The sequence below is a fragment of the Vanellus vanellus genome (genome assembly GCF_965231255.1).
Source record: "Vanellus vanellus genome assembly, chromosome: 9".
In the NCBI taxonomy this organism is placed as follows: Eukaryota; Metazoa; Chordata; class Aves; order Charadriiformes; family Charadriidae; genus Vanellus; species Vanellus vanellus.
In genome coordinates this window covers 15,044,763-15,072,122 of record NC_138914.1, presented here as the reverse complement: position 1 = coordinate 15,072,122, position 27,360 = coordinate 15,044,763, and the positions used below count along the sequence as shown (strand labels likewise).

Genomic DNA, 27,360 nt, shown 5'->3' with positions numbered 1-27,360 from the left:
ATGAATTTGCAAGCTTCAAATCCATGCCAGGATTCAGTGCTGGCGCTTGCTCCTGGAGCAAGTACACACATACAGAGGACCAGGCTCTGCAGCATTGGCAGTTTTCCACTTGGTAGGTTGGGTTGGGAAGTTTTTTGTGGCCCGAGCTGTAAAAATTACACACGTTTGTCTGGAGATGGTCACATTGCTGGCTCAGGCTGGTCACGCTGCTGGCTGAAGGCTGGGCGCTTTAACGTCTGCCTTTGTGCTTTAAGGAGTGTGATATTAACAGTCCAAGTCGAACATATCATATTAATATTTAGTATAAAGCAACAATTATAAATCAGCTTGAGCAGTTAAAACTTGGTTCCTTTTCAATACTGAGACCGGTGGCGTGTACTGCCGGCCTATGGAATCGCCATAATCCATTTTTTGGGCCGGTTGCCACTTAGTTAATAGGATAATAAAAGGATAAGAATTACAATCTAGACTCAGAGGTGTGATGGGGGAAGCAAACGAGCTCTGGTTCAGTCTGTTTTCCTCTTCACCCTAACAGGCAGCCACTTAAATCCTAATAGCTGACTAAGAAGCAGGATACTCCTCCATAAAACTTAATGTTGTAGGCTATATATAGGCTTTTCTTTTTCTTTTTTTTAAATTTTTTTTATTACAGGAGAGTGAGGGCTTGCTTGTTCGATGCTGGTGTTGATTCTGCAGAACAGCTTAAGTCCGGTTGGCAGGTTTTCCCCAGCCGTCAGCGTGTGGGTCCCGTTGATGGGCATCCCAAGGCCAGGAGCTCTCGGCGGCGGGCTGGCTGCAGCCTGTCCCTGCACATGGCTTCTGAGCCAGGGCCGCGTCTTGCTCCCCGGCGGTTGCTGTTTTGTTGATGTTGGATTGCCATCGGGCCCTTTTAGAGGAGGAAAGTGAGTTAAGAGTTGGGGTAGCTAAAGTTAAAACGAACACTGAACCGTGTAGGTGGGAATGAAGGTTCCTGTTAAAGCCAGACTTGAGTGTTTCTGTTTCTTGCCGGTTCTGAACCATGTGGCTAGCCATGATAACTTGCAGACTGTCTAAAAGTGGTCATCTAACAGCATTCACAAAGTTGGACACTGCAGCTATCAGCAGGACTTGCATGTAACATCCCAAAACTTCTTGAGTTCTAATGGAGGAAAAAAAAACAACCAACCAACCAAAACAAAACTCAAAAAAAACCCCAAACCCTCACCCTTTGGCTGTTCTAGATGGCACCTCTAAAACTGGTCACCTGTGTTTCCAGCTGAGCTGAAGCCCTCCTAAATACTGGTGCAGGGCAGGCGAGAGGTCCTGTGGCACTCCAGCCGTGGATTCCTGCTTTATGCCTGGGCTCCTCATAAAAATGTGTCCTTTGAAAGGACAAATGGCTGTCAGCAGGTATCCTGCTCCGGCGCGGTGGTGTGACTCAGCTCTGTGGGAACTTTGGTCTCCAAAGCACACATCTCCCATCAGGTACGGTGAAGCAGTGAGCGAGCGTGCTCTGGCATGCGTGTAGGTGCATTGTGCGGATGTTAATGTAGGCATTGTAACGTGAATAAAGCAAATTTTGCAGATGACCACGCTTTCTCCAAAAAAGGCTACATTAAAGCTGTCTACAAAGGTGCTGCAGAGGATTTTTTTCAGCCCTGCTAAATTATCTTGGTGGATGAGATGCAACAGCTCGCTTCCCCCGCGCCGCGGGAAGGCGGGGATCGGTGGCTGTCTCCTGCCTGGAGAGGGCTCCTTTAACCTGCAGGAACTCGCCCAGTGCCATGGAGTAAACACACAATCTCCGTTTCAGCTGAAAGACAACAATTTGTTCCCATCTACCTGATTGACCAAAGCTGCACGCCGAACACGGCTGCTGGTGCTGCCGGCGGTGGAGGACACATCCTCGTGGGGCCACACACTTATGTTGTCCTTCTGAAGCACTGACCGCGCGTGTGCGTCTCCGTGCTGCAGATTTACTGTAAGCTCCAGAGGAGTGGTTGAGACACGCAGCTTGAAAGGTTCTGTAAAGCTTCAAAGCATAGATTGTGTGAGTAGGAAGTATGCCTAGAAGTAACGTTCGTAGTAGGAAAGCGGTGTGGCAAGATCTGCTGTTCCTATGATCTGTTTTCCAGCCTGGGATGGCCAGAAAATGTGTCTCGGAGAGCGGGGAATGAGGGGAATCCAGTGGAAAGCCAGCAGAGCTGGGGTACGCAGCAGCTCCTGCAATAATGATTGTTGGTGCTTGACTGTCATTGGAAATGCTTGCTTTTTTTTTTTTTTTTCACCGTTTCAAAATCTTGGCATGCTGGCAGCACGCACTGGGAGCTGGTGGGGGACGCCTGTGAATTTAGCTGTGCTAAGCGGCTTTTGGGGTTCTCTGGACCGTCTCTGTGCTCCTTGCGCAGGGCCTGTTAACAGATACTCGTGTCTTAATGCCCGAGAGACCTTGCAGAGAATACACCGAATGGTTTTCAGTCAGTTAATTAAGAAGGCAGCACCAAAGCAGAGGTTTTTCTGGAGAGGCTGAACACTTGGGTAGAGATGAGCTTCACACCAGCGCGTGGAAGCTAAGTCTGCTTTGGGCTGGACTGGTCTCTTCTTGAACCTGGAGGGTCCTATTATACCGTGAGAGAGATCATGAGCCCATGCCGGCCCGGGGCTGAGCTGCCGGTGGGATCCCCTGTATCTGGGAGCGGGGCGCCTGTGGGAATGGCGCCCGGGCGGCTCTGCTGGGTGCTGATAAGGTCTCCTGTCCTGCCCAGGAGTTCTTCTCCCTCCCTCCCTCCTTCCCCACCCCAAATGAAAGCAGACAAGCCCTCCTTGGAAAAAATTACATCATGAGATCCCTATGCCTGTCAGGAAGGCAGGAGGCTGCGAGAGCCTGCTGACTTCGCTAACAGAGCGCCGTCGTGGGGATGGCACCAGCCCCGGGCAGGAAGAGCCGTCCCATTCCTGCGGTGACCTTTTCCTCTCCTGGGGGCAGCGGCCCCGCGCCCGGCCTCTCTGGACGAGGCTGATGAGCTGGGATATTCTTGTTATCAATGGGAAGCTGTCTTGTCCGCAGGCTCTTTCTCCCCTGGTCAAGGGCCACTGCCCAGCCGTGCCCTGGGAGGTGGCGATGGGGCGCTGGAGGGGGCTCTGAGCACACGGTTGCTGCCGCACTGACCGCAGTGCGTCCACATATATTGTTTATGTGCTGTAAATATGAAACGGGCTGTTCTTTCTCTCGAGTAACGTGCGTGTAGCAGTGTGCGCGATGTGACTCTGTCCCGCTGGCTTTCCTCCCCGGGAGTGCTGGATGGCTCTCTGGGATGAGTTTCCTTGTAGCATACTAAATCATCACTGTGTCCACTCCAGTAAAAATGCCGATGTCAGCATAAATCTGAAGCTTGGGGGGGCCTTTCTGGGGCTGGGCTGGGCTGGGCTGGGCTGGGCTGGCCGGTGGTGTGCTGAGCGGGTGGTCCTGCCGTGGGGCGCAGGATGGAGGTGCTGCGGGCATGGGGAGCAGGCAGGGAGGGGGGGCTCGCACCGACCGTCTGGCTTTCGCACACTCCAGCCCTTAATTCCAGCTTGCAGAGCTCGGGTGCCATGGTGAGCCTGCCAGCAGGGTTTGGGGGTCTCTCTCTTAGGTAAAATGCAGCTCTTCCTTCAGCTCCGATACACTTTCTTTCAAGAAAGCTTTCCCTAGTGGGCTGTAAGGGAGCATCTTCCCTCCCCTGGCCGGTTTGCAGCTCGGCTGGAAGGAGGGGGAAATGGGAAACAGCAGGGACCGTCTGTTTAGTTGTCGCTAGGAGACACACTGCTTACGTGATGCAGACTTTCACCTTGGAACCTGTAATTAAAACCCAGCAGGGCTTAATCATCTCATAGCTATCTATTGTATATCTCAGACTGGATGTGAAATCAGCAGTGAGCAGTCAAGCGGCAGACGCTTATCATAATCCTGTAAGATTAGTCAAAACTGATGTTAAAAAAAAAAATCCGGTACAAATAAAATCTGAGTAGAAACCAGATGTTAACTATCGAGAAAGGCCAAATGCCATTCAAGGTCTGAAGTTACAGTATTATCTGTTCAGGACATACCGCCCTATTGTGAAACCACGTAAATATTAACCACCTCCCCTGAACATTGGGTTAAAGGGAACAACACCCTGGTGCTTACTGTTCTCAGTCACTATTATGTATAATCACTTGCTTTGAAAGCCAGGAGATCTTTTGGTATTGATAAGATGATATGCGTTGCCACTGTGGTCTCTGTAGCTCAAGAGGAAGAGGTACAGCATGGCCAGTGGGTGTTGGGCATGGTGAGGCTTGGCTTGGAGGACTCTGCCGGTATACACTCTGAACTGGAGAAGGCCATCAGAAGTACTGAACACTCATTAAGATCCCTGTACAATCATTTTGGTGGCGTGAAAGTGAGTTTACACCACTGTGGTTGTCTTTACTCCAGCATCTGTTCTGGCAGCTGGAGAGCAGAGAAGAGCTTCCAGCTCACTTGTAACTTCTGTTGGCTGAAAAGAAGGTTTCTTTAGTAGTTTTCATTGTAATGGAGGAGAGAACAGAAAAATGCTGTGCTGTAACGTGTTGCTGTGAATGAAAGGATCAGTCAGGCTGAGGGCATCCATCCCATAACGTTGCAGAACAACCCTGGTTTGGTTGAGCTTGGGCAGACTGGAGCTGTTACAAGGATGCTGCAGGCTGAGTAGCAGCGACAAGTTCAAAGGCAGTGCAGCTGACCGGTGGCTCGCTAAAGCCCAAGTGAATTGGAAGAGTGTTCACAAAACTGTAGAGGTCACTTTATAAGGCCAAACTGATGCAGAGAAATATCCTGCCCCTTCAGACAGCTTGTACGACAGTCTGATCTTGATGCCCAGCAGCCTTAAGCTCAGCTGCATGGTGTGTCCGAAAGTAGAGCTGCAGCGTGGCCGCTGTGGTGACAAACTTCTCCTAGACTAAAGTGTGCCATGGTGTTGCCAGAGTTGGCTTTTCCTTTTCCTCTAACTCTCAATTTGTAGTGTGAAGGGGTGACTTTTTGTGCAGGCAGGAGTGTGATGGTGCAAAGGATGCCCCATGGACCTCCACTCCGCTTTGCTGTTTGTACCCAGGTAGTCATATATTCAGACATTCCAAACTCTGACTTTGCTGGACTTCATCATATAGCACTTTTTTTTTGCTACCATTTTAAATGCAAACTGTGGTTGTTTGTGGGGAGGCACGTTTCTGTATATAAATGCAGTTTCCTAAATGCTGCTGTAGGTATGCCCCAGGATATTTCACCCCCATTGGGATGCTGTTCTTGTGAACTCCATCATGTGCTGTTTGGCCTCTTTCATAAGATACAAATGCCTTTAGAAATACCAGGTGGCACTTATCATCCAAATGTGAAATACCAGACATCTTCAACTGCCAGTTCTCCCAAGGTTAACATTGTAAAGCTTCAAGGGCAAGTCACACGACCCTTGGAGACCATTGAGCTCTCAAGACGGCTGGAGAACACCAAGTCTTTGGACTCCTCTCTTTCCTCCTGTCTAGTGCAGGGCGTGAAGAATGGTGTCACTGCCTGAGCAAGTGCCTACGGTGACCTGGGTCGCTTCTCTTGTCCTTAATTGCCTGGGCACGAGTGCAGGCACAGTATTTTAAAATCATGCCTCTTTCCTTTGGGGTGGGAAATAATCAGATGTATGCCTTTTGTCTTCCAGATAGTAAAGCCATAGTTGATGGAAACTTGAAGCTGATCCTTGGTCTGATATGGACCCTTATCCTCCACTACTCCATTTCCATGCCGGTGTGGGAGGATGAAGGTGATGATGATGCAAAGAAGCAGACCCCTAAGCAGAGGCTGCTGGGCTGGATCCAGAACAAAATTCCTTACTTGCCAATCACGAACTTCAATCAAAACTGGCAAGATGGCAAAGCGCTGGGGGCTCTTGTTGACAGCTGTGCTCCAGGTACGTCCTTTGCTTCGACGGTCAGTGTTTTCCTCGCTTGCTCTCCTTGCGGCTGCTCTGCTCTTCCTATGGGAGGAGGTGTTCACTGCTCAGCTGGAGACGGGAATAAGGCTTTCAACCTGAGTCCAAAGAGGCCAGCTGTGGGAAGCAGCAAGTTGTAAACGACTTGGCCGAGAGCAATACTGGCCTAAAGCAGAATGTGCGATTGCGTTATTGGAGGCGCCAGGTCTGAGCTTTGTATTGGGTGCCGGGGACAAAGGCGCAAATGCTGGCTCCTAAATGCAAGAAAGGCTTGTTCCCACAGCGAGTGCCAACAACCTTTCAACTTCAGGGCGCAGCAGGAGGCTTCGTGTGTTCTCCTGAAATAGGATTGCAGAGGGAGCGCAGAGCGGCCAGAAGCTGCGCACTACCTGAAAGGCCGGCGTTCAGCAAGCGCAGGCTGCGCTACTTAAAGCGAGTAGTGTGATGAAGTGTGAAAAAGGCACCGTTTCCTCACCTTTTTTGTAAAACAGCCTTGTGAGTGCGGTTGCTGGCGTTCATCTAACGCAATCTGGGGTGCTGTGGCAAGCCGTTGAAATTTGCTTTTCCAGATTTGCTGCAGGAGAGCCAGCGAAACATAAAGGAGGGCGAGATGTGTTTGTGCTGAATTGGAGCCGTGTCTTGCACGGCTTAAATTTAAAGCAGTATTAAAGCAGTTGCGTGGCTGACTGAAAAGCTATACATCCGTAGCTGATAGGCAAGGTGGGTGGGAGTCCCTTTGAACCGGCTGTCACTGCCTGTGCCGGGAGGGCCTGGGGAGATGCTGGTTGTTGTCTCGGAAGCGTTTCAGTGAGCAGCACGTGCTCACCTTGGTTTGGTTACTTCTGCGACACCCTGAACGTCTTTCCGTGGGGCGGTGTAAAACAAGTGGCTGTGGAGTTTGTACTTGGCTTCTTCAGCGAGGGAAGCTCCCTTGCAGGTAATGCCTAACAACTGAAACGTGCTTGCAGGCCTGTGCCCTGACTGGGAGACCTGGGACCCGAAGAAACCCGTGGACAACGCGCGGGAAGCCATGCAGCAGGCGGACGACTGGCTGGGTGTGCCGCAGGTAAGGCGGTGCGGCCCGCCGGCGGGAGGCACGGCGGGCGGCTTTGGACTCGTGACTAGCTTGACCCGTAGGCTGAGGAGAGCAGGTGAAGTTGATTGGACGCTTCCAAAAGTTACAGTTTACTTGGGTGAAACGGCCTGAGAAAAGGCAAATTGTAACGAACCGCACTATGACATTTCAGAGCTCTGGTTGTAAGATCTTGTGTAGGTGTCTCCGCTGAAGACAGCTGGTGGTGCAGCGTCTGGGGTAGGGGAAAAAGTGCATGTGCTTGCTTTGTTAGCCCGGGGAGTGAGTTTGTTTTGCTGCATTGAATGCCACGGAAGAAAATCTCACTGGCTTCAGAAATCACCTGCAAAGATGACTTCCATGCAGGGAACAATATATTTGCAAACCGGGTTGTTTTCACGCTGATAAAGTTGGACAAAAGCACTGAAGTCTCTGAAGCTGTCGCAGCAGCTCGTGTCGTGGGAGCAGGAGAAGAGGCTGGTCACAAGTTTCACTCTGCAAGCGCTGCACTACAGAGCTTTAGCACACAGGATTATGAATTACTAATTCTTTCAATTATCCCCGTGTTGCTTTTTGAGGGCAACATAGCTACCGTTGTCTTGCCTCGCTACCGTTGAGTTTGTCATGGTCTCCTGAGAACCCCTTGCAACGAAAGGCACAAAAAGCCCCCAAACCACATTTGGACCATAATGAGCTGCTTGATTTTCTTGCTGTGAGATAACAAATGATGTTGCGTGTATCAAAGGGAAAATAAATGTAAGAAATCACATTAGCATGCGGGAGTTTTGAAATGTAAGACTCTTGCGTTGTAGCTCTGTTTCTGTGTTGACATGCGGTAACCAAGCAGCGGTACAATATACTTAATTGCACTGTCTTTCAGGTTATTACCCCTGAAGAAATTATCCACCCTGACGTGGATGAGCACTCTGTAATGACTTACCTGTCCCAGTTCCCCAAAGCCAAGCTGAAACCAGGAGCTCCTTTAAAACCCAAACTGAATCCAAAGAAAGCAAGGGCTTATGGCAGAGGTAAGGACTCGGTGAGCTTCAGCTGCACAGAGCATTTAACTCTTCAGAAAGCTGGGTGGGGTTTTTTGCTTATGTTGAACTCCAGACCTACTGTAACTGACTTCAAAGTTTCACTTGTATGCTCTTGGTGTGGTGCCTAGTTTCAGAAATACGTGGATGTAGTCCAAAAGACACTCCTAGTTCTAACATGTAAATTCCCCAAAGTCTCTGAACCTGTTTTGCAAGCTGCCAACCTTGCAGTCCACAGCTGGAAGAAGTAGCGTGCTACGGGGCTACACCAACCTTGGTGTGAAATTTAAGCTAGCAGCATCGCTGCTGACAGTCGCTGAGCTAGCAGTGAGTGTGTCTTGTGATAGAGCACTCCATCAAAGAGGAAAAACCTCGTTACGTTGGCGCGTATCTCTGAGCGGGCCCTCTGCAGAGGCAGAGCCCGCAGTTCCCCAGGCTTGGTGGCAGATGCGTATTAGGGTCAGCTAATTTTAAATAAGGTATTTGAATTGATCGGTAGGTGTGAATACTTTGTTTGCATGTGCACAAAGGTGGGTTGGTAACCCTTCAAACATTGAATAGTGGCGAGCTTTTGTTGTAAAGGCTGTGTTTGCTAATTGGAAGGACTCGTCCATAGATGTTACGCCAGTTGCTATGTGAAAATCCATAGGCATTCATATTTTTAACTTACCTTTTCAATGGATAATTCCTGTAACTTCTGAGGTGGTTCTTACTCTAGGTTGGAGTACAATCACAACTAAATGAATAACAGATTTTTACTTTTAATGTGCTTGGTGTGTAGCAAGAAGTCACTTACACGTTGCGCTTTGTTCTCCATTCCGTCTTTTTTTGTAGATGTGGGGCCAGCTGTGATCCTTCAAGATTTTTAGAATTAGTGGGTTTCAGAATTGGGTGTATGAGAGTATAATGGAAAGAAACAAAACCTTCCTTATTTTTTTTTCTGGTTTTCATGTGTGTGGTTTTTTTTTTTCAACCTGATTTTCCATTGAAACTTAACCAGTGGAATGAATGCACACATTTATCTCTGCAGTGATGAGCGGTCACAATAGCCACAAGTGGATTTAGCACGTACCCTCCTTGGGGTTTATGTCCTTCATTGGTGCCTTCCACAGCAAACCACAATACGTAGACCCATTTGTCAGATCCCAAATACATGGACTACCTGTACCCACTTACTGTGGAAATGACTCATCAGCCTGCCTCAATCTATCAAGTCTGGCTTTAGTCATGTTCTTATTCTTTCAAAAAATGGAATTATTTTGTTGTCTGCTTTTGTGCTGCAGTGCTCCGGACCCATTGTAATAGAAATTATAAAGGGTGAGTGGCTCTTCTTGAAAGATTGGTGTTTTCCCAAAGTTAATTGCCAAAACAGAGTCACTAAATATAATTGACAATTCTGACTGCTAAGGTATGTCAGAACCGAAAGGTGACTCTGACCGCAAGGCGCTCACTGCCAAACTGGTCAGGGTCCTTTGGACGAATGAATAAGAGGTCTTGACGCTTCCAGAAAAAGGTGATGGTCAGGTGTGGAGTTGGTCGGTCTTAGCTTTTTTGTATTATCGTTTTTCCATGTACTGCAGTAAGTTATTCCTAACCTCCCAACATGAGTCTTAGTTGCAGCGCATCGCCCTGGACGCTGCGGTGGTTTACTCCTGGGGTGGCCGTGTGTAGACCTGGTGTGCAGTGAGCCTGCAGAGGTGCAGTACGCAATAGCGCAGATCAGCACTGACGCAGTAGGAGTTCTCATTTGCCCAGGCAAAGCACATCTCTGAGAAGAGAGTAAAACCTAGAGGATTAAATGCAGGCTAAGAAAGTGCTGTGACTAATGCTGCCCTGGCTGAGGCTGTCGTCTGAGGATAAGGAATCCTGCTTGTGCTTGCAGAAGGAGGGATACTTAACCCGAATACCATATCCTAATGCTTGTGTGGTGGACTGAAGATACGCGGAGCGAATTTATAGCTGTTTAAACTAGATGATAATCTAGGGCTTAGTTTGAAAGAATGAATATGTCAATTGTTAACACCTTATCAGAATGCTCAGATTTCCTAGTCAAAACACCATCTTCCTTGCATTGCTCTCAAGTTATTGTTTTCTGAAGATAAACAACTTCAGGAATTCTGTTGTTCACAACCACTTCCTTTATAATCTATCAGACGTTGCACTTTCCACTAATTGTGCTGTGGAGCAGTAGTGCCCATGATTTTATGAATAAGCCAAGGAGAAGTTCCCTCGGAAGGAAGGGTATATATGTTTGGGCTAGTCTGGAACCAGCAACTTTGGGAAGTTCTTCCACCCACTCAGTCTGACACCACCATGACAGGTGTCATGACCTGGGGCTAAGTATAGGGAGATGATGAAACCCTGCTGGTAAATGCACGCTCTAGCAGGCCCTGTGCTGAGGAAGAAGGAAACTGACTGAAAGTTAAATGAAAGTGACACTGAATTGCAGGATTTTTGTGGTTTAAAGAGGTTCCGGCATGCCATTTGTACAGTGTTCACTCTGGCAAAGTAGTTTGAGCAGCTTTCAAAGAATAATAAATCTGAGCAATGTCCGTACAGCTGAGTTCTGAAAATGGAGTAAAATGGGACAGTATAGGTAAGAACTGTCTTGCTTAAGTAAGTCTTTCACCCTTGGTTTTAAGGTAATACCAAAAGGCTTCCCAAAATTTCTCTCCTGCCGCCCTGGTTGCCCTTCCTACAGTGCAGGGCCGTTGCAGCATTTACCCCTGTGAAGCAGAGCAGCTCCTAAAGAGCAACTAATGGACATGCCCCGCGTGCTGTCAGAGGCTGGCACTCGCCAGCTCTGGGGGTGACCCTCAGGGCCTTGCTCCGGCAAGCGGGGTGACTTGCTTTCACCTGGAACCAGACACCAGCTGGGTTCCCGAGTCCACTGGCGATCCTGTGAGGAGTTGAGTGCCAGTGATTCAACCACTTTTTAGAAATGTAGTATAAAAGTAGGGGTTTTCATGAGCGTGGTGTTCTGGGCAGCTGGTGAAGAGGTGTCACGCAGCGGCCGGGGGCAGCTGGTGCTGGGGGCTCGTGTGTGAGGGCGGGTTGGACAACTTGTGGGTTCTGCACCAGCTTTTGGGTTCTGTAGCAACAGCTAATGTGCTGCTCCGCCTTGCAGGGATTGAGCCTCATGGGAACATGGTGAAGCAGCCTGCCATCTTCACAGTAGACACCATCAGTGCTGGGCAGGGAGACCTGATGGTCTTCGTAGAGGATCCGGAAGGAAACAGAGAGGAGGTATGTATGTTCAATATGGTGCATGGAAAAGTAAAGCTGGTCTGAACGCTGAAGTTTTTGCAGTAGCCTTCATCTTTCACGACTGAGTTCTTAACAGGTAAGTAATATAGAAAGAAGTTGCAAAAAAAAAAATCTTAACAAAAATGCAAGCCTCAAGCTTTTCCTCGTAATTGCCTTACTGGATGAACTTGAAAAAATCCTCACTATCTGCAACTAAGCAACAACTCCAATGTCCAGTAGTTGCGGTGCTTTAGCTTGACTGGCCAAGTACATTCTGACATGCTTTTAGATAACACACATCACTAAATCACTGTCTGCCCTTACTCATTCTGCAAGAATGGCTAAAGCAGCTATTTAGATGCCATGAATCATTTTGAGTTAAAATGCTGGTTTTAATGTTTATAGAAACTTCTCATCCAAGTACTCCACTTGATCATGTTACAACATTCCAGAAAAATACAGCTGTACATTGGACTTGACGTCTCCTCAGTTTTGGCCTGCCTTAGTAGAGCAATTAACAGCGAGGGAGAAGGCTGGGGTGGGGAGACGGTAGCTTGTTTTGTCTCATGTAAAGACAAAATCAATGGGTTTTTTTCCATGTGAGAAGAGAAGGTAGCAAGTGTTCCTGCTCCCACAGAAACATGTCTCTGAATTGCTGACTCTGGAAATAGTTTGCAGTACCAAGCGCTACCCAGAAAAGTCCTAGGCTGGTGTGCGTAGGCACAGCTCAACGATGGATGTGCTTTCTCTCCTAGGCGAAGATAACCCCATCCAGTGACAAAAACAAGACCTATTCAGTTCAGTATGTGCCAAGGGTTACTGGACCTCACAAGGTAGGTTGTGGGTCAATGACCAGTATTTTCTTGCTAAACGAGCTGCTCTGCTGGTTGTTAACGTGAGCCCCTGAGGGCTGGCTGGCTGTTTACTGGTGGCGTAATAGCCACTCTGGGCATCCCGAGGAACAGGTAACCTGATGTGGCCCTGGTCCTCAGTCTGGGCTATGGGGCTGCCCCCTTCTCAAGGGTGGGGATGTGTGTTGGGTGAAAGCGCGTGGGTGTTTGTGGATGAAGTGCTACAGCTGGCTCTCCTCTCACTGGGGGCTGCTTCTTGCAGCTCATGAAGCCAGTTTTGTGGGTTGTCACACAGTCGCAGAGGAAAGTACCAGGTTGTTTCTATAAGGCATTTCTTTGCTGATGATATTGTCCACCATAGGGGTTTTTCAGAGAAGGTTTCCCCACCCAGCTGTGTCCCCAGGTGCCTGCAGAAGCAGGTTTATGATGGGTGATGCCATTGCTTGGCGCTTGCCTGAATGGCTGGTCCCCACAGCCAGCCTGGAGAGATAAATGCAACTTCTGCTGCCACTTCATTGCTGAAAGATGATCTGCCCCTTATTGGCATATCCAGATTCGAGCATCCCCGCTGGTGGGTCTGGCCCCGTGATCACAGTAGCACTTTAAGGAGGTGGCCAGCAGTTACGCTGCATGGACAGGATGAAGGTTGTGGGATGGATGCTCTCTCGCCTCTGAGGCGTAGACTCTCTGTGCTGGGAACACAGGCACTTCACCCTGTGCTTGGCTATGTGGCGGTGATGCTGAGCTCTGCCTCTGCCCGGTGTGTCGGAGCTGACGCTGTCTGTCTCTAGGTTTCGGTCCTGTTTGCCGGGCAGCACATCTCAAAGAGCCCGTTTGAAGTCAACGTTGACAAAGCCCAGGGAGATGCGAGCAAAGTAACAGCAAAGGGACCGGGACTGGAGGCGACAGGGAACATCGCCAACAAGCCTACCTACTTTGACCTCTACACAGCAGGTAAGCAGGATGAACGAGTGCTGAAATCCTGCAGTTTCCTCAAACGTGAGGAGAACCTAAGCCTTGGAGGAATAAACAACCTGAAAAGTGGATGAGGATTTGCAGCCCCATCAAATTCAGAGGTGAAATAATAGCCAGGCTGCTCTGGAGGCTTCAGCTGTGTACAAAACACGTGAAGTATGGAGCTGGGCTGGGGCAGGAAGGTGCTAAGCATTACCCAGAAATTTGCCATGAACTTGCTGAATGGCAGCAGGCAAGTTCCTGGCTGGCTTCTTCCCCCGACTCATTTTAAACGGGGATGTGAAATGCCCACCTCTGAAGGATGAACTATGAGTAAACTGTAAACGCTTAATGTGTTCTCTATTTAGCTTTGCAGAAAGAATCTGCCGCAGTGCTACTTTGAGCTCATACTTCAATGGCAAACTGGTTTCAGCCTCTCTTGTAATTATTAGAGGGCTACTATCTTCATTAGGGCACTTCCATCACGTGGCTTGATGGCTGCTATTAGGCCAATGCTGTAGCCTAGAGGAACGAGTCAATAAGATGCTACAAATGCTAATTCATTTAGAACAATGCGAAACTACTTAGAGCAGTTACTTGAAGTGTTTTAACACTGAAATATGCTGAGTAGCATATTTTTAAATTGCCTTCTGCCTGAGGGTGCTTAGAAGGAAAATTAAATGTGGTTATAGTGAGGGGAAGTGTAATGTTCAGCCTCTAATTGGGAGAGGGAGTGGTCTGAATCATGTAAAGACATGTCTGGCCTCTGAAAGTGGCTGGAAAACTGTTTTTGTTGCATGATGAGTTGAAGAAAACGTGAGAGGAGCAGGTGTCTGAACAAAAGCGAATATGTGTAGCCCAGCAGAGAAGGCTCCTCGTCCAGACCAGCGTGCACATTGTCCGAGCTCTTAATCTAACAACTTCAGATCTCGAGAGATGGACCTGCCTGGTTAAGGTGTGGGCTGGTCTGTGACAGAGGTGCTGCAGGGTGGCAGCAATGGGGTGACCAGGCTGTACGTGTATTCAGAGCTGTTGTAGTGTTGTGATACCCTGCGAATGGAGCAGCAGAGCCCTGCCAGTTTGATGGTTTCACGGAGGTGCCACCATCCTGTCTCGCCTCCCTCCCCACTTAAATGTCTGGTTGCTGTCAGCAGAAGCTGTGCCTAGAAATGGCAGCAGGGAACGGCTGGCGGAGCCCGGGCAGCTGGCTGTGATCCTAAACGCAGCGCGTGTTGCTGTGGGGAAGCCAGGGCTCAGCTGGGCTTGTTTCCTCTGCAGGTGCTGGCGTGGGCGACGTGAATGTGGAAGTGGAGGATCCTCAGGGGAGAAGCCTTGCTGAAGTTGCAGTAGAAGACAAAGGCAACCAAGTCTACCGTTGCACCTACAAACCTGTTCAAGCTGGTCCTCACATTGTCAAAGTGACTTTTGCTGGGGAGGCAATTCCCAAAACTCCTTGCACTGTTCTCGTCGGAGAGGGTATGCTTTTTAAAGATGCACCTAAATGTAGATGGCCACTTTTCACCTTGGATGTGATCACAGAGTATACTTGAATCGGGCCTTGGACATTCTCGGTACCTTTCAGCGTCTTAGACCTGATTCAGTGGGTCACCTGGGTATTCACAGGGTAAAACAGTGCTCTCTAACAGTAATATGGCTTTTGTTGCTAGAGTTTCCTTTCTGCCTAGACCTCCGAACATTAAGCTGCCCTTTGTATTTTTTTGAAGTGTTTTATGCAGCTATGCAGTGTCTTGCTGTTTTCCACCTTTGTTCCTCAAATGACTATATTTACTGGTTTCCTCCTTAACTGACACCTAACTTGCTTTCTGTTCCATCCTTACGTGCTCCTACGCTTTTAGATCTCTGCTCATCTCTCCTGAGCTACCCTCCATTTGTGGAATTTTGGACTTCACTGCTAATGGCTTCATAGTTGGTAAGAGGTGTGCAGGATGCTCTGTCACGTTTGCTCTTCGTAAGCTTCTAGCCTGCAGCTTGTCCTGCCAAATGGGTTTTTGGTTTTGTGGGGGTTGGGGAAGAAAGTTGCAAGCGAACTGGAGCGGTGTGTGACCCAGTCAGTGAAACTAACTTAACCACAAGCTGCCCGACGCAGTTGTGTGAGGGCTCCACGAGCCGTTCCCACTCCATGTTGGGCACGCTCCTGTATGCTCCCACCGAGTTCCCAGAGCTAGCAGATGGCATGCGGTCTTCGCTTACACCGTCCAGTGTAGGACGTGGAGTGATGTTGGCTACTGCAGGGGTGAGGGTAAAACTTGTAAGCTATTGAAACGAGTGAAAAAACAACCTAATGAGCCGCTTGGCAGACTTGTGCTCCTGCTGTAAGCATGGCATATTTTGGGGAAATGCATGTTGGGTTTACACTGCTGGGAAGCTGTGATTGTTTGTAAGGCTCTTCGAACCCTTCAGGTCTCTGGAGTTGAAGGCCACGTGATAGCAGGATTGTGTAACGAAAACTGTTCACAAGTGCGCGTTAGCTGATTTATGTAGCCACTCTGCTGGCCTGGAGAAGCACTTGGAGTAAAGGGGTCAAGCGTAAGCTTAAGCTCAGCCATATGTAACCTACTGCCCCTACCCATGGCTGCTACGGTTTGCAGAGGGCTTGATGGCTTTGCTTCTGGACGTGTGAACTGCAACAAGCAGGGGGTTTTGACATGACATCTCTTAACAAAGCACGTGCGGAACTCGTTTTTGCTAATAGCAGTTATTCCAGTCATGTGCTTCTGAAAGAACAGCACAGTAATACTGTTCACTGGGGCTTATCTGCAAAGGGAAACTTTACTCCATGCTGTAGTGTGCCTCTCAACACGAAAGGCATCAAGAAGATTGTGCCTAATACGGTGGATATCTGTATGTGATAGCCATGTAAAAGTTTTATATTGATAACTGGCATCAAATGGGAAAGCAACAGGGTGTTTGCTTTAATTCTAAAAAATGGCCCTCGTAGGGGGTCAGCGTTGCCTGACTGCACCAAATGCTACTGCCCAAAAGCCCTGGGACAGAGACAACGGTTGGGCAGACTCCTGTCTGCCGGCCTTAATGCTATAGCCTTAAACTTGTGCTGAAAGCTAAGCTGTGGTTGCCCTGAGTCAACATTAAACTAAAGGTTGTGCCAGGCTGGCTGGGCTACGTGTGTGTTGAGAATCAAAGACGGAATTGATGTCTGAAATTCCCTTGCAGCCTGCAATCCGAACGCGTGCCGTGCCACTGGTAGAGGTCTGCAGCCCAAGGGCGTCCGCATGAGAGAAACGGCTGACTTCAAGGTTGATACGAGAGCGGCGGGGAGCGGAGATCTCGGAGTGACTATAAAGGGACCGAGTAAGTGTTTGGGTGAATTTGCGCTGTGGATGGATTTTGGAGAAGGGGAAACCGTGAAAGGAAGAGCAGTAAGGAGATGGTCTGATGGAACTGATGGGATTTGTATTCCCATAAAAAAAAAAAAAAAAAAAAAAAAAACAACCAAATTTCAGAGAGTTTTTCTGGTACCTTTTGTCTAGCACAAAGGTTGCAATCCACAGGGCTGGGTAAGATTACACCTGGGTTTAGGTCTCTCCATTTTAATGCATATTGTTTAGCAAAACTGAGAAAATCCACATATCTGCCTGCTGTAGCCTCCAAACTTTATGGGTTCGCATTGCATCTTCGTCTGATCTGTGGGAGCAAGGCACACTCCAGGGTCTCTGGCAGGGTGGAAATCCTGCTCTTGTGAAGTTAGGAACGGCTCAGAGCAGTGCTCCTGGCTGTGCTGGAGGCTCAGGCACGTGAGCAGAGGAGGAGAGGGTCGAGGGAACATGTGGGCTGACACGGAGACCTTCTGCCAGGATCCATCCCCAGGTCCTTTGCTGTGTCCTGAGCTCTGGATGTGGCCCTCTGCCCGGACCGTGGCAGGCTGGGGCCATGGGAGCGCCGGCGGCCGCTGGCTCGTGCATGGGGCTCCTGTGGCTGCCAGCAGCGGTGGCTGTGCTGCTGCTATCGGGGAGCTGCTGTGCTTGGGAGCTGGTCACCTCCCCCCAGGCGCTGGGACGGTATTAAAAGGTGCATTGTATTGCCTTCACCTCCTCCCCGCGCACAGTGCTCTCACTGTGTGGCTTAATGCGGTTAGAGGCGGGAGGGGGGGGAAGCAACAGACGTATCAATGTAAATTTTAGCGTATTAAGCTTTTTCTCCCTAAATTCTTCATCTTGAAGAAAATGAAAAGTAGGCATTCCCTGCATACTTGTGGTTGCAAAGTCTGACAAATGTTAAGCTTTTTTGTTTTAACATATGACATGCATCATACTGCAGACTAAGAAAATAAAACACAAGGGAACCTATTAAGTCTGGTAACTTAAAATACTTTCTGCTGTATTTCTTCTGGAAGTGTTTGCTGTCTTTGTCCTAGAGGGCAACTAGAACTAACTTCCCTTATAACCTGACCTTTTTTTCTCTGGTGGAAGAAATTTATTCTTGCAAGCTAAAATAAATACTAGAAAACATGAACTTGTCTGAGTAATTGAAGGCAGGATGGAAGCTGTTAAGTTTAATGCTGAATTGATCTTTCAACAGAGGGCTTGGAGGAGCTGGTGAAACAAAAAGGCTTTATGGATGGTGTATATGCATTTGAATATTATCCAGCTACCCCAGGGAAGTACGTTGTCACGATTACATGGGGTGGGCACAACATCCCAAAAAGGTGAGTTAGAAGTAGCTTCTTTGGAGTTTTTGTGCCCTTTGGTGGGTTGTGTAGTTGGTGGGCTTTTAAAACAATGCTGACCTTCGAAGAAAATCTGACAAAGTTAACGGCAAGCAGTTGCTGTGATAGTTTATCTACAGCCGGTTTTAGGGCTGCGGGGGCTTGTGTTGGGAGAGCTTTGAGTGATTCGCATCAGTCTTGCTGAACCCAAAATGATGAATATGAAAAGTAATAAAACTTGGTGGATCACGCAACTTGGACTTCGCTGTGAGGTTTTTTTGAAGGGATCTGTTATTTTGGTGTCCAGGGCTACAGCGAGCAGTGCAAGCCAAATATTTGACACTCAGGATTTTTGGTGCAAGATGTAAGCACGTCACGGGCTGGATGACCTCTCTGCTAGAAAGACAGTCTGCTGGGCACTGTGCCACCACATGATAGCTTCTATTAATTTGGGAAATCCAATGTAAAACCTCATTAAAATGCCTGGGGAAGAATACATGGATGCTGTATTTGTCCTCGTTTCTAATCCCGTGCTTTGGTTTTCTCTTGTAGCCCCTTTGAAGTCCAAGTGGGTCATGAAGCAGGTCCTCAGAAAGTGCGAGCCTGGGGGCCAGGGCTGCATGAGGGGATCGTGGGCAAATCAGCTGACTTCGTGGTAGAGTCCATTGGCACAGAAGTTGGCTCTCTTGGTATGTTACTTCACTTAGTTTGCCTGAAATATTTATATATTACAGCACTAGCAACGAACTCATGAGAAACAATAGCTTTCCCAGCAGTAAAAAAAAAAAAAGGTGTCTGTAAGATATGTTGGTCTAAACACAAACTTATATCAGAATATCAAAAGCAAGTCCTAGAGACAGGAACACGTGTGATGGGGAGTATTAATCTGTGGTTTTGCGGGATGAGATCCAGAAGGGAATGATGGATTATTTCCTATATTGCTGAAGAAGGGTGATAGAGAGCATCAGGCGTGGTTATGGCTAATAAAAAGCGGTTTGAGGAAGTGGTGTTGAATTAGCAGCCGCCACAAACCTAACACGAGGAACCTACTTGTTCCTTTTTCAGGCTTTGCAATAGAAGGCCCTTCTCAGGCTAAAATTGAGTGTGATGACAAGAACGATGGCTCATGTGATGTGAAGTATTGGCCCAAAGAGCCCGGTGAATATGCTGTGCACATCATGTGCGATGATGAGGACATAAAAGACAGCCCTTACATGGCCTTCATCCGACCGGCTTCAGGAGACTTCAACCCGGATAAGGTGGTGTATAAGAGCTCATCCATGGCGTAGCATGTCTTTGACATCTACAGCAGAGATGTTTCTGAAGGCTTCTGGTAACAGACTTCGTTCTTAAGCTGCCTCTACTTAAAGCTCTGGATTTGCCATGCTCCAGCCAGATATTACTCAGCTTTTTCTAATAACACTGTTGTGGTTTTGATTTAATGTAATGAAAACTTGCTGAATTAGTCCAAATTCACAACTTTCACGCTAGCCTCTACTTGTATCCCGTGCTTCGTGGGTTTTGTGGGAAGGGGAAGGTCTTCAGAAATAAAGCGCTTAGTTTTACTTCTCTTTCTGAACTGCAAGCTAAGACTCTTGGGGTGGGTTTTCTTTTTTTAGGTGAAGGCTTATGGCCCGGGCTTGGAGAGGACTGGCTGTATAGTGAACAATCCTGCTGAGTTCACAGTTGAAACCAAGGACGCCGGGAAAGCACCTCTGAAGATGTATGCGCAGGTAAAAAGCCAAAGGCAGCAATGTGAAACTTCAGCAAAAGGTCTTTAATACTGTTGAGAAAAATGCCTTAAGTATTTCTGCTCGCTTACACACCGCTTAATTCTGGGCCTGTGTAATTCTGTCAAAGCTCTGTGCTTTGATCTGCGTAATGTAGTCAGGCAGCAAACCTCACTCGAGACAAGGTGACTTCTCCCTGGCGTATGAAATACATGGCTTTGCTTCCTTACTTGGAGTCTCCTCAGCAAAGCAAGCTGTAATTTCCTGGAGCTGTCATTTGGAAGCACCCGAAGTGTCTCTGAGCCTGTGAATCTCAGGCGAGCTTGTTAAAATATGTGTTGTAGGGTGGTGTTAGAAATGAGCAAGTGCTAGCTGAGGAAGACCTACAGGAGTGTAATTTGCCTGTTTCTTCGGTATTTCTGAGCTGCAGTTCTGGAAAAAATCCCACATTTTGGAACAGTTTGGGGCTGTTCAAACTATACAAACATTTTTAAAGTGCCTGAACTGTCTGTTTGTATTACTGCTTTTTAGGATGGAGAAGGAAACCCTATCGATATCCAGATAAAGAGCAAGCCTGACGGTGTGTTTGCCTGTTCCTATGTGCCAGTTAAACCAATCAAACATACAATTTCTGTTGTCTGGGGAGGAGCCAACGTGCCCAATAGCCCATTTAGGGTAAGTACAGAGATGGATATTACTAGTTCTAGACAAGTGGGATGGTCGTGCTCTCAACTACTTGTAATTACAACTAGGATGATAAAACCCTTCTGTGAACTTGAAGGTGCTGTGCCCTTCTGCTCCCTTTTTTTAGTAATCTATCCACTTGAAAAAAGCTTTCTGCTTTTACAAGCTCAGACGTCGGAGGTCTCTTGTCAGTCCAGCTGCAGCCTGGGGGGAGTCAGGGCAATTAGTTCTTACCTTGCTACTCTTTCCCTGTAGCCTCTGTCCAAGCAATGCTCCGACTTGACTGTGATCTCGAGCGTGACACAGATGTGTGATTCTGACCCTTGTGAATCCATGTAGGTCCTCATAGGTCAAGGGAGTCACCCTCAGAAAGTCAAAGTATTTGGACCTGGCGTGGAGAGAACTGGCCTAAAAGCGAACGAGCCCACCCACTTCACTGTGGACTGCACGGATGCTGGAGAAGGTAAAGGCAGGCTGGGTTGCTGCTGTGGCATCAGAACCGCAGGTCATGCAGGGAAGGGGGGGATTATGTACTGTTTCAAGCTGGTTTTCCTCATTTCACGCAAAAACCTCAGGAAGCAGAACATTGCAATGAACTGTGACGTGATTTGTTACATCAATTAATGAGGTGACTTGAGCAACTAATGGAAATTGGAATGTGCAGGCTCTTTGGCTACCAATGTCTGTACCGTCTGTAGCAAAGCCTCCATTTGCCTTTCCTAGGCGATGTCAGTGTCGGAATTAAGTGTGATGCTCGTGTGGTCAGCGATGAGGAAGAGGACATAGATTTCGACATCATCCACAACGCTAATGATACGTTCACAGTGAAATACGCACCACCTGCCGCTGGGCGCTACACTATTAAAGTGCTTTTCGCAGGAGAGGTTTGTCATCTTCGTTCCAAAGCCTGTTGTGTCCAGGGTCTGTTTATCTGCTCTTCGATCCCCGGGCATGTACCACTCCACAGCTGGCTGTGGTGGCTTACAGCTGGATCCTTCCGTTTCAGCTCACGTGCACCTTGTCTGATCACTGTTTTTAAAAACACTTTTGTAGTACTTGAAGCAAATGAGAGGGGTTGGCTGGAGACACTGAGGCTCAAGCATGTAACGTGTTGGGGTGGCATAACGAGTGTGGTCTCAGTCCTGGGGCAAAGCTGCTTTTTAAAGGGTAGAAAACCTAAGTGACTCTCCAAGGAACATGGGAATAAAAATAAGTTGTCCTTAAAACAAAAAAAAAAAAAAAGAAGGGAGAGAGGCCCCTGCAAACTGTTCAGCAGTTAACTTTGCCCTAGACTTTGAATGGTACAACTGAGTAAGGCAAAGCACAGTGCTCAAGTGAGGTGAAATTTTACTCAAGATGGTGCTGGAGTTTAAGGAGGAGTATTTTAAAATTATTATCTGTCTAGTTTCAGCTAGTGAAGAGCGACCTAGTTATGTTTAAAGCTGCGTTTCTGTTGCAGGAAATTCCTGCCAGCCCGTTCAGAGTTAAAGTGGACCCCTCGCACGATGCCAGCAAGGTGAAAGCTGAAGGACCTGGGCTGAACAAAACTGGTGAGACCTGGGTTGAGGTGGTGTGGCCAGTGCTGGACTATGGGGGGCTGTGGCTTGGTAGCCACTGCCTGGCTGTGTGCTGGGATGCAGCGCTGGATGCAGCGGGGTGCGGTGCCAGGCGATTGGAAGCGACTCCGTTCCCTTGGCGTTTTGCTTGACTGGGCTTTGTAGGTGCCGAATGCTTCTTGGGAAGAGTTTCTGTGTGCGGGCTCTGCATAAATTAGAATTAACATTTTTCTTCAGGCGTGGAAAATGGCAAGCCGACGCACTTCACTGTGTTCACCAAGGGAGCTGGAAAAGCGCCGCTGGATGTGCAGTTCAGCAGCCCGGTGCCGGGAGAGGCGGTGGTGGATCTGGATATCATTGACAACTATGACTATTCCCACACCGTTCGGTACACTCCAATACAGCAGGTAGGTCTGACTCCTGTAGGAATACAAGAGTGAACGGCTCATGTTGCCGTAGTGCCGTGACCTCCCTCCCTGGTCCCCGTGCACAGAGGAATGAGCAGATAAATCTTGCCAGGGTGTCCTGTTCCCTGGGATCCCTAAAGCCTGCAGGACAATCGGGACTTGAAAGCGGTAATGCAGCTTTCTGTGATTGTTGATAGCTTAGCACTGTTTTCTTTCCTGGGCACAAGTGAGATGTTGAAGCAGTAGCGCACAGCTCATGTTGTCATTCCACACCTTATCAGTGGAAGAGGAAAGGTGGTGAACCCTGCCGGGGTCCGAAACGGGGCTGGCTGCTGCCCCGGCTGCCCTGGGCTGCTGCGGTCCTGCGAAGCGGTGGCCGTGGCGTGCCGCCCCTCAGCAACTGCCGTTGTCAAAGGAGCTGCAGTGCGAACCAGAGCAGGGGCAGAAAGCACAGCGTCTGGGTGATGGCGCAGCAGCTCCCTGGCAGGAAGGGGAACGAGTCGGTGCTGAGGGGGGAAGCATTAAATGTGTCAAAGTACTTGTCCGTGTGTGAGGTTTGTCCTTGGGTTGGAAAAAAATTCAGTCTAACTCATTTTGGTTCACGGGCAGATGCTTGCTAGCAACACCGTTAAAGAGCTGAAAGCGGAAGCGGCTAATAACTAGAAGGCCATTAAGTGCCAGAATGCCCGAATCTCATGTACTTCTGAAGATGTAGGTGCTGTAGTGCTGAGATGAAAGTGTTTTGCTGCTCTTGTTCTGCTGAACAAACACACACATGAGCTCCTCAGTCATCTGCACCGGCTTCCTTGAGTGTAGCTGTATAGAAGTGGACCGATATGGAGGGCTGCGGCATTATTTGTCTGATAATGCCAGATTAGCATTCTTGGAAGCACCATAGAGCTAGCATTTGTTTTTGGATAAAGCAGTTGCATGATCTCAGGATGTGGCTTGGTGTGCCTGTTTGGAGAAGCTTTTGCTTGTTCAGTCAGGGTTGGTATGCAGAGGGGAGCAAAGTCGTCTGAACTCAGTGCATGTGTGTGTGAGCAGTACCAGATTGCGATGTTTCATGTGAAAAGCGGTGGTGAAACAAGCCAGGATGCTCAAAACAGCTTTCCCACCTGGGTCTCCCATCTGGGGGAAGTACTTTGGGTCACAGAGGAGCTATGGACTTACAGGAGATGCTCAGACGGCAGCGGCAGGAAAGCAATGGTTAAAAAGACCAGATGAAAATAGACTGCACAGTAGAGTAGCCTTGTTGTCCCTCCAGGCTGCGAGCAGGTGGGCCATTCCTGGACCGTGTCTTTCTCGGGTTTGTAGGCAGTGGCTTCTGAATGGTACTCGGGACCCTTCAGAGCCAGGGGAGGACAGACTAGGTAGTTAAATTCCTGAGGGGCCGCGTCAGCGGCAGAGGAGCCTTGGTTTAAAGCTGTTTACTCAGCCTTATCTATCTTGCTTGTGGTGTTGCTACAGCTACCCGTGTGTGTGTTTTCTAAAAACAACCAAGAATAATCATGGAAGCTATTCACTAGCTTGTGTGAAACATCCATGATTATTTCACTTGGGAGCTGAACCGGCCAAGAGCGAAAAGTAAGCAAACAGTGAATATAGCTAAAATATGGACTGTGGTAGGAGAGAATAAAAGGAGCACACATCGTGGGCTGGAGTTTGCCATGGGTGTACGGTATTCCAGCCAAAATACACAAAAGCATTAATCTTTCTGACTTGTACAGCTTAAAACCCTGGTATTTCAAATGCTGTAATAATACGGCCTCTTTGCAGGCTTGGCTTTGGCCCGGCCTCTCCGTGCGGTGGAAGGGGATACCTGGTCTGGAGCACTGGGACATTCATTCAGCTGTCGGGTCTGAGTGCCGGGAGGGTGGGAGCCAGCCTGAGCTGGAGGCTTTGCCAGGCAGCTTGAATATAGTCTAATTAAATGTTGGAAAGAACTGTCTTTTTCTCTCTTCCTGCATTAAATAAAAAGCATTTAATGCTTTGAAGGGCTGCAGTGGGATGAGAGCTTGAGAGTCCATAAAGCACCGAGTTTGGCTGTGGTCAGCAAAAATGAATTAGGTGAAGTGGTTTATGTACTGCTCGGATGTTAGTGCGTCTGTATGAAGGGAGGAACGGAGCTAACTTGTAAATTCTCCAACTAGGGTCCAATGAAGGTGTTGGTAACTTACGGTGGTGATCCTATCCCTAAAAGCCCTTTCACTGTGGGTGTTGCCGCTCCGCTAGACCTAAGCAAAGTTAAAGTCAACGGACTCGAAAACAGTAAGTACCTCTGGGCTGGAAAGCCCCGTAGACTGTCTCTGAAGTGTCTCCTGAACCTGTGATAGCTGACACGTTCTGCTGGAACAGAAGTGGGCAAAATAAACTTCTTTTTTAACTTGCTCCAGTTGGGAATCAACCAGCCCCAGCTTTATAACTTGACCACTCTGACTTACCTGGTCGTCTTGGGGACTGAACTTCAATTTGGATTTTTTTTTTATTTTTATTTTTATTTTTTCAAAGATTACATAGCAACGTGGACAAAGCTTGTGTTGGGATTTAGTCCCTTGTGGTGAACAAAGCTGGACTCTTCAGCAGGCTGGGCATGCGCTGGTGAAATCTGGTTTCCTTGGGGCTAGATGGCTGTTTGTTCAAATATATGTAACTGCTACAGTGCAGAATGTCATTCATACAGTCTCTTTACTTTCTAAAAGCGGAAGAACTTAAGGCTGTGAAATATTGTTGTGTTCTTGAAATAAGCCTCTGATACTGTCAGGCCATGTCTTAAAGGCTTGTTTAGCACTGTAACTTTCTAGCTGCAATTAACCAAAGCGCTTGTTTAATTTTTTGTTTGGTTTGGCAGGGTTTTTTGCATGCAGAGGGATGCAGCCTGAGCAGGGCTTTGCCAGCGCTTGCTCCCTCGGTGGTATGTGCATGAGAGATTTCTTGGAGCACTGTGTGATGTTGAGTACTTAATGTAGTAATATGGGTTTCGTCTTTTTCAGGAGTGGAAGTAGGGAAGGATCAGGAATTTTTAATTGACACCAAAGGAGCTGGTGGGCAAGGTAAACTGGATGTTAATATTACCAATCCTATGAGGAAAGCTGTGCCGTGTCTGGTGGAACCGGTTCTGGGTAAGGAGTGCAGCACTGCGAAGTACATCCCGAGGGAAGAAGGACTGTACGTGGTGGATGTGAGTTATGATGGCAACCCAATCCCGGGGAGCCCCTACACTGTGGAGGCCACGCTACCTCCAGACCCCTCCAAGGTAAAGTGAATGCATTTGGGCCGTAACATCAACTCGTACCTGAAAACTGAATGGTGGCTATTGCATGAGACTTGGCTTGGTTTTGGCCAAACCAGACCCAGGAACATCCTTTCCCAGAGTACTGAGTCGTTCCTTTTGCAGGCTCCGTGACTCACGCAAGTTATTCCTATAGCACTGTATTTGAAAAAACATTGAACTAATTAAGAGTACTGCAAGTGTCCTGCATAGTGTGGCAAATACAAGTATTGCTCCTAATTTAATAGAAGTTGGCCTCATAGAAGTTGGCCTCATGAGTATCTCGGCTGTATTAACTGAGATGCTTCTTTCTAAGGAAATAGATTTCAAGAAAAGCATGTGCACAGTCAGCAGATATTTTAGTGTTCCTACCTTTTATATCCCATGGCTATATAAAACCAGCCATGGTGACAGCATGACTGTCCTTGCCTAGAAACCTCTTTGGAGGAGAGATACCAACTTTACAGTAAAACTGGGAGGAGTGGCAAAGGAGATGTTGCTTTCTGTGTCTTCTTAAGAGCTTGTTAATCGAATCCCATGTACAAACAAGTCTAACTAGGCAGTCTGTGCTGGCAAGAGCATGAAAAACTGAGTTTAGCTCAACTGTGTATTCTCTTCTAGGTAAAAGCTCATGGTCCGGGTCTTCGAGGAGGCCTCGTTGGAAAACCAGCCCAATTCACAATAGATACCAAAGGGGCGGGAACTGGAGGTTTGGGTTTGACGGTAGAAGGCCCGTGCGAAGCTAAAATTGAATGCTCAGACAACGGCGATGGAACCTGCTCTGTCTCCTACCTGCCTACGAAGCCTGGGGAGTATTTCGTAAACATCCTCTTTGAAGAAGTTCACATTCCTGGTTCACCATTTAAGGCAGACATAGAAATGCCATTTGATGTCTCTAAAGTCGTTGCCACGGGCCCGGGCCTGGAACGTGGTAAAGTAGGAGAGGCAGGGCTGCTGAACGTCGACTGCACGGAAGCCGGTCCCGGGGACCTGCGGGTGGACATGGTGTCGGATACTGGTTCCAAAGCCGAGGTCCAGATCGATGACAACAAAGATGGGACCTATGTCGTAACGTATGTGCCGCTCTCGGCTGGCATGTACACGATCAAGATGAGATACGGAGGAGAGCAAGTGCCTAAATTCCCAGCCCGGGTCAAAGTGGAGCCAGCTGTGGACACAAGCAGAGTTAAAGTGTTTGGGCCAGGAGTGGAAGGGAAAGGTGAGAATAATTGTTGTTATCGGAGTTTGTAGGACTTGCGGTCCTTTATCCCGCACAGAGTATTCGGAGCATTAAAAGTTGCAATAGCCTTGCGTGTTCCCATGGTCACCCTTGAACGGGGGTGTTTCGTTATGTTCCCAAAGGAGTTGTTTATCATGCTGGTTCACAAAATATTTTGTTGTCGGAAATAAATGCGCTTCTTTAAGTGGCTCTTCAAAATGTATCCTGCAGATGTCTTCCGAGAAGCTACAACTGAGTTCACAGTTGATGCTCGACCTCTAACGAAGGCTGGTGGTGACCACATCAGGACGCAGATCACGAGCCCGTCCGGCTCCCCCACAGACTGTCTCATCCAAGACAACGCCGATGGAACGTATTCAGTAGAGTACACGCCGTTTGAAAAGGGTAACCTCTGGGCTTTTGTTGGTTTGGGTTTTTTTGTTTCTTTTTTTCCACTTGAGAGGGGAAAACCAAGAGCAAGCAGCTCTTCTGACACTTCCATTTGGCAAACTGCAGAGGTCTGCCAGTAACTCGTTGGCATCTTAGCAAGATTTTTGCCAGCAGAGGAGCTAATTCTGCGGAAAGTAGCTCTGTTTTAACTTGAAGAACTGACTTTTACAGTAACTTGGTTTCAGAAGAACAGTGCGTAGATGGCGTCTTGGTTATGAAACACTCGTGAAGTCTGGTGAAATGGCAGG

At 48.2% G+C, this 27,360-nt stretch overlaps 1 protein-coding gene across 3 annotated transcripts in view; it reads left to right on the top strand.

The window, feature by feature from the left end:
• The window catches only part of FLNB (filamin B), a gene marked incomplete at its 5' end in the record, with an annotated part of 75,443 nt that overhangs the window by 19,651 nt on the left and 28,432 nt on the right, over window positions 1-27,360 (top strand). For all 3 annotated transcript variants that reach the window (XM_082487782.1, XM_082487780.1, XM_082487781.1), the window contains 21 exons: window positions 5,682-5,930; window positions 6,920-7,017; window positions 7,904-8,051; window positions 11,188-11,306; window positions 12,062-12,139; window positions 12,949-13,111; window positions 14,390-14,587; window positions 16,304-16,441; window positions 17,669-17,795; window positions 18,348-18,484; window positions 18,861-19,054; window positions 19,415-19,528; window positions 20,057-20,200; window positions 20,549-20,672; window positions 20,933-21,093; window positions 21,669-21,759; window positions 22,003-22,172; window positions 24,326-24,443; window positions 25,166-25,428; window positions 26,065-26,662; window positions 26,894-27,067. In XM_082487782.1, the coding sequence (XP_082343908.1) occupies window positions 5,682-5,930; window positions 6,920-7,017; window positions 7,904-8,051; window positions 11,188-11,306; window positions 12,062-12,139; window positions 12,949-13,111; window positions 14,390-14,587; window positions 16,304-16,441; window positions 17,669-17,795; window positions 18,348-18,484; window positions 18,861-19,054; window positions 19,415-19,528; window positions 20,057-20,200; window positions 20,549-20,672; window positions 20,933-21,093; window positions 21,669-21,759; window positions 22,003-22,172; window positions 24,326-24,443; window positions 25,166-25,428; window positions 26,065-26,662; window positions 26,894-27,067 (3,606 nt within the window). The remainder of the gene's footprint in view (window positions 1-5,681; window positions 5,931-6,919; window positions 7,018-7,903; window positions 8,052-11,187; window positions 11,307-12,061; window positions 12,140-12,948; window positions 13,112-14,389; window positions 14,588-16,303; window positions 16,442-17,668; window positions 17,796-18,347; window positions 18,485-18,860; window positions 19,055-19,414; window positions 19,529-20,056; window positions 20,201-20,548; window positions 20,673-20,932; window positions 21,094-21,668; window positions 21,760-22,002; window positions 22,173-24,325; window positions 24,444-25,165; window positions 25,429-26,064; window positions 26,663-26,893; window positions 27,068-27,360) is intronic.